This window comes from Rutidosis leptorrhynchoides, chromosome 6 (genome assembly GCF_046630445.1).
Source record: "Rutidosis leptorrhynchoides isolate AG116_Rl617_1_P2 chromosome 6, CSIRO_AGI_Rlap_v1, whole genome shotgun sequence".
NCBI classification, from domain to species: domain Eukaryota; kingdom Viridiplantae; phylum Streptophyta; class Magnoliopsida; order Asterales; family Asteraceae; genus Rutidosis; species Rutidosis leptorrhynchoides.
Genome location: NC_092338.1, coordinates 55,139,842 through 55,144,788, shown reverse-complemented (window position 1 = coordinate 55,144,788; position 4,947 = coordinate 55,139,842). Strand labels below are relative to the sequence as shown.

General features: G+C 35.6%; 1 protein-coding gene across 1 annotated transcript; it reads left to right on the top strand.

The window, feature by feature from the left end:
- Nucleotides 1–1,769: 1,769 nt before the first annotated feature.
- Nucleotides 1,770–4,179, top strand: LOC139851298 (diacylglycerol kinase 3-like). Its single transcript, XM_071840320.1, has 4 exons — nucleotides 1,770–1,855; nucleotides 3,066–3,143; nucleotides 3,638–3,754; nucleotides 3,854–4,179. The coding sequence occupies exons 2-4, from the start codon at nucleotides 3,117–3,119 to the stop codon at nucleotides 4,010–4,012; spliced, it is 303 nt and encodes a 100-aa protein (XP_071696421.1). The 5' UTR covers nucleotides 1,770–1,855; nucleotides 3,066–3,116; the 3' UTR covers nucleotides 4,013–4,179.
- The last annotated feature ends 768 nt before the right edge of the window (nucleotides 4,180–4,947 follow it).

Below are 4,947 nucleotides of genomic sequence, written 5' to 3'. Positions count from 1 at the left end.
ACAACCCAACGGACTCGGGCTTTTTGTTTTAGCATATCAATTTTGATTCTTTCTTTGTCTCCCCATTTCTTTCGCGTCTCCCTCCATAGATCTAGGTCGGGCCCGCTAAGAGGTCCATTTTCAGCTTGTAATTCGAATTCCATTGCCACTGATCTGAGATATTCTATTTCAACATCTAATTTATTGTATTTGCCATTACTCCACATTCTTAAAGCATTTTTTACATTTTTGAGTTTGTTCCGAAACACACAATCTTTACGAACGTTATTTTCCACCGGTAATACCCACGCATCACGAATAACCGACTCAATTTCTTCATCATCTAACCAAGCATCAAAAATCTTGAACGGTTTAGGACCGAAATTCCTATCTTCATCTTTTAAAATAATCGGGCAGTGATCCGAGTGATGCCTATCTAAAGCTAAAGCTGTGAGATCTTTCCACAAATTGACAAAACGTTGGTTAACAAGAAAACGATCAATTTTACTAAATTTAATACCATCATCACTAACCCGAGTGAAATTACGACCTCCAAGAGGGATTTCGATCAAACTAGTATCTGTAATAAAATCATTAAAAAGACGAGCTCTATATTCAATGAATTCACAATTTAGTCTTTCATATTGGTTCCTCACTTCATTGAAATCACCACATAACAACCACGCTTCATCATTACCATCAATTAAGTTGTGTAGGGAGTTCCACAAACGCTTTTTATTAATGTCATCGTGCGGACCATACACGTTAACAATGTTGAAACTAGCACCCGAACTTTTCCAAACCCCTTTAATGCCCATGAAAAAGTCAGAGTTAATCACGTCAATACCTTCAAAATCAATTGTATCCCAAATAAGCAATTGGCCTCCCGATTTTCCCACCATTTCCTTTTGGATGAAATTACAATTAGCCGATCCCCATAGAGATTGAATCCAGTTCAAGTCCACAAGGTGTAGCTTCGTTTCTTGTAACGCCAAAAAGGAAGGTTTTTCTTTAACTATTAAGCGTCTAACCCACCCAACAACATCAACCTTTCCCCCGATTTTAAAACTTCTAATGTTTAAAGATATAGCCTTCATACTGACACTGATTAAGACGAACATAATGAAAACCAGGCCAAAGGAATTAAAGAGAAGTTTTTTTAACCTTCCACTTTAATCCTATCTTGGATATCTAAAAGATTGCGCAAAAAGAAATCAATCATGTGGCACCAATGGCTCATCAATCCTTCCTTCTTCGTCGCGGACCCACCACATCGTGTCGTCGGCATAGGTTGACATACCCTCTCAATGTAGTGTAGCTGCGAATTCTATTTCTTCTATCGAGGGTCTGATTAATCGGGATAGAGTGTGGAAGCTTTGTAGGCGCTGGATCGTCACTGTTTCCCTCTCTTTCTCGGCTTGTTTCTTCAAGTTCATATTCCCTCTTTAGTTTGTTATAGTTCTCGTCGCTACCCTCGCTAAATTAGTTCCTGAATGTGCATCTCCATTTCACAATTGTATAGTATACATAGGGCCTTGTAACTTTGATATTCCATTATTAATAATATTATTTGCTTTTCAAAAAAAAAAAAAAAAAAAAAAAAAAAAAAAAAAAAAATGCTTATAAAAGACAGCTACAATTGTTAGATTTTGATCATAACTTTATTATTTTGTATACATGTACAACAAAGTTCATGTAGAACCAGGTTTTGCCGCTTTGGCGCTTGTACACTCTGCTTTAGGTTAATTATGTTTTATGTTATTTATATGGAATGTAATTTTTTTACACTGTAGGAATGGATGCTCAAGTGGCTTACGGATTTCATCATTTACGGAATGAGAAACCTTACCTTGCAAAAGGTCCAATTTCAAACAAGGTCCAACCTTTATTCCACTTTTTGTAAATTAGTTTATCATTATGTCTTCTCATTATCCACTTTTGCTTGAGTGAATACAAGTAGAGGTCAAAATTGGCCCATTTACTTATTAATGGGCACATTTGGGTTATGTTTTGACGCGGGTTAATAAGAAAATAATTCTAAAAATGAAACTTGTTAATTGGCAAAAGTTGCCAAAAGTGTACTTTTATGCAGTATAAATTTGATATAATATAGTTTATATAATCATATTCGATATACTCCGCTAACTATGTATCAAGATTTTATAATTTTTGTACATAAAGTGTTTCGGGTCAACCCAATCTACTACATAAAAGGTCATGTTTTGCCACACTACACATCCTGCTGTACCTGCACATCTGCCACCTCCAATGTGAGTTGGCATATACATATTAGGAAGTTAATCAATTAATTATTTTAGGGGTTTACGATCTTTATGGACAAAATATCCGTTGCAGATAATTTACTCGAGTTATAGTTGCAAACAAGGTTGGTTTTTTACGCCTTGTATAGCTGCTCCAGGTCTAAGGTATGATATATAGTAATTTGAAGTGTTATGTAAGTCTTCTAAGTGCATAGAGTATCTAGCTTCGCACATATCCAAGGTCCTTTTATTAAAATATATATATATATATATATATATATATATATATATAAACAATCTATAAGTTGTCTCTTTTAAACCAAAAAAAATCTACTCAGAAACTTATTTTAACATTTTAATAAATGAAAATTGGTTCATAAGATAAATACTGCACACAGACTTCCTTCAGCTTTGGAGGGTATTAGTTGCATTGCTCTGGTTGCGTAAATAAAATGGGTTGACCCAAAATAAAAGTATTCTGTCAACAAGTTTTTAGACCATCATTGTGTCAATTATGTTTCATTATTAGTGTCAACTATCATTACAAATGTGTGTATGTGTGTGTCAGTTAACCAACAAAATAATGTTCTTAAAGTAAATAACTTATGGAGGTTAAAGGTTTTGATGCTCTAAAAGTGCGTTTTGGGTGATTTTATTTTGTTGATATACTTTTTTCTAAGCTAATATTTTAAGTTTTATCTTTTCGACATGTTCAAGTAATTCGAATAAACATATTTAGAGTTAAATGTCTTTCAATGACCACGTATAGAGTTGAATTATAGTGATGTTCTTATCTAGTTTGCAAATTTAATTTGGTGAATGCAGGGGACTCAATAACATCTTGAAGTTCCATGTTAAAAGACTTAACAGCACAACATGGGACCCAGTTACTATCCCATCAAGGTATGGACGCTATCTTTGTTTTTTTATTACTGTCGTAAATCATATTTTGTTTATGTTTACGATAATCTTCCTTTTAATACTCCGTAGTTCTTTTAGATATGATAACTTTTCAATGAATTTCTGAACATGCAATTTTTTTTGCCTTATGTGTCTTTGTGTGTCTGTGTGTGTGTGTGTGTGTTTCAGTGTTAGGTCAATAGTCGCTTTGAATCTTCATAGCTATGCTAGTGGCAGGAATCCATGGGGTAAATTGAAGCCAGAATATTTAGAAAAGGTAACATTTGTTCGGTTAAAAAAAAAAAAAAAACCGGTTTTGGATTCTGATTTGGATCATAATTAGACACATTCTGTATCCGAACATCTTTAAGAAATGGTTAACAGCCCAGTTCGTTTATGCACAAAAATTCTTTTTACACGTACATTTTCTCTGTTAACCATTTATTTGAGTAGTAAATGATACATGTTTAATGTCATATTTCATATATTGTATGCAGAAAGGGTTTGTTGAGGCTAATGCAGATGATGGTCTGTTAGAAATTTTCGGGTTTAAACATGGATGGCATGCATCTTTTGTTATGGTTGATCTAATTTCAGCTAAACATATCGCCCAGGTAGTTACTTAACTTGGTCAGTTACATTTCATATAATCTTACTAGCAAAAGGAACAAACTGTTTAATTACTTTGTTTGTTTTACATTTTTTTTTTCCAGGCTACAGAAATTCGGTTTGAGTTGCGGGGTGGAGCATGGAAAGAAGCTTTTATGCAGATGGATGGGGAACCATGGAAACAACCTATCAACAATGAGTTTTCAACGTTTGTCGATATCAAAAGGGTGCCTTTTCAGTCAGTTATGCTCAACGGAGCGTAAATATACCTGTCTTATAGTACATGTATTAGTTAATCGAGTTGCATGATCCTGTAAAGAGCAGCATCTATCGCGAATGAGAGATTGGAGAGTTGCACATTCTTATTTGAGACTACGTGATGTTGTAGCCGGTATGTTTGTTTTGTAATTAATAGTAAATGTAAATTTTAGTGGTTTCAGTTGTTATTAGCGTTGTCTTTTGGCAGGGATTAGCCTTCACCAACCGGGCTCCAGTGATCGAAATTTTGTTAATGAATGATGAATTGATGTCGTTGAATATTTACAGCCGTGACATGCCCAACAATATATGACCCTCTAGACAATAAAACCGAATGGGCTACTTAAACCAATGGGCCCTTACATAATTCAGGCTAACAATACATTTATGATTATAAATCCGTTAACATCCACCCGCAGTTGTAGCGAGAGTAGGGTGGACGCACAAACTGGATCAAAACTCATCAAAGAGTGTCGTAGGGAGACCTTTGATTAAGATATCTGAAACTAGTAGCGCGAAGGAACATGAAGCACACACACGTGGCCTTTTAGAACAAGGTCTCGAACAAAGTGCATGTCTATCTCAATGTGTTGGTTCGCTGATGTTGAACAGGATTGACAGGCATGTAAACCTCACTAACGTTGTCATAGTAGACTAGAGTAGCTGAGGAAAGCGGACAATGGAGCTCACGGAGGAGATTACGGATCCATCATGTCTCTGTAATGAAGTTTGAAATGCCGCGGTACTCATCTTCGGCACTAGAGCGAGATAGAGTATGTTGGTGCTTAGAGGACCAAGAGAGCAAATTATTCTCCAAAAACACACAGTACCCTGAGGTGGAGCGACGAATGGATGGACAACCTGCCCAGTCTGCATTAGAGTATGCAACCAATGAAGTGGTGGAAGACGCGAATACCTGAAGACCAAGATCCAGAGTGTC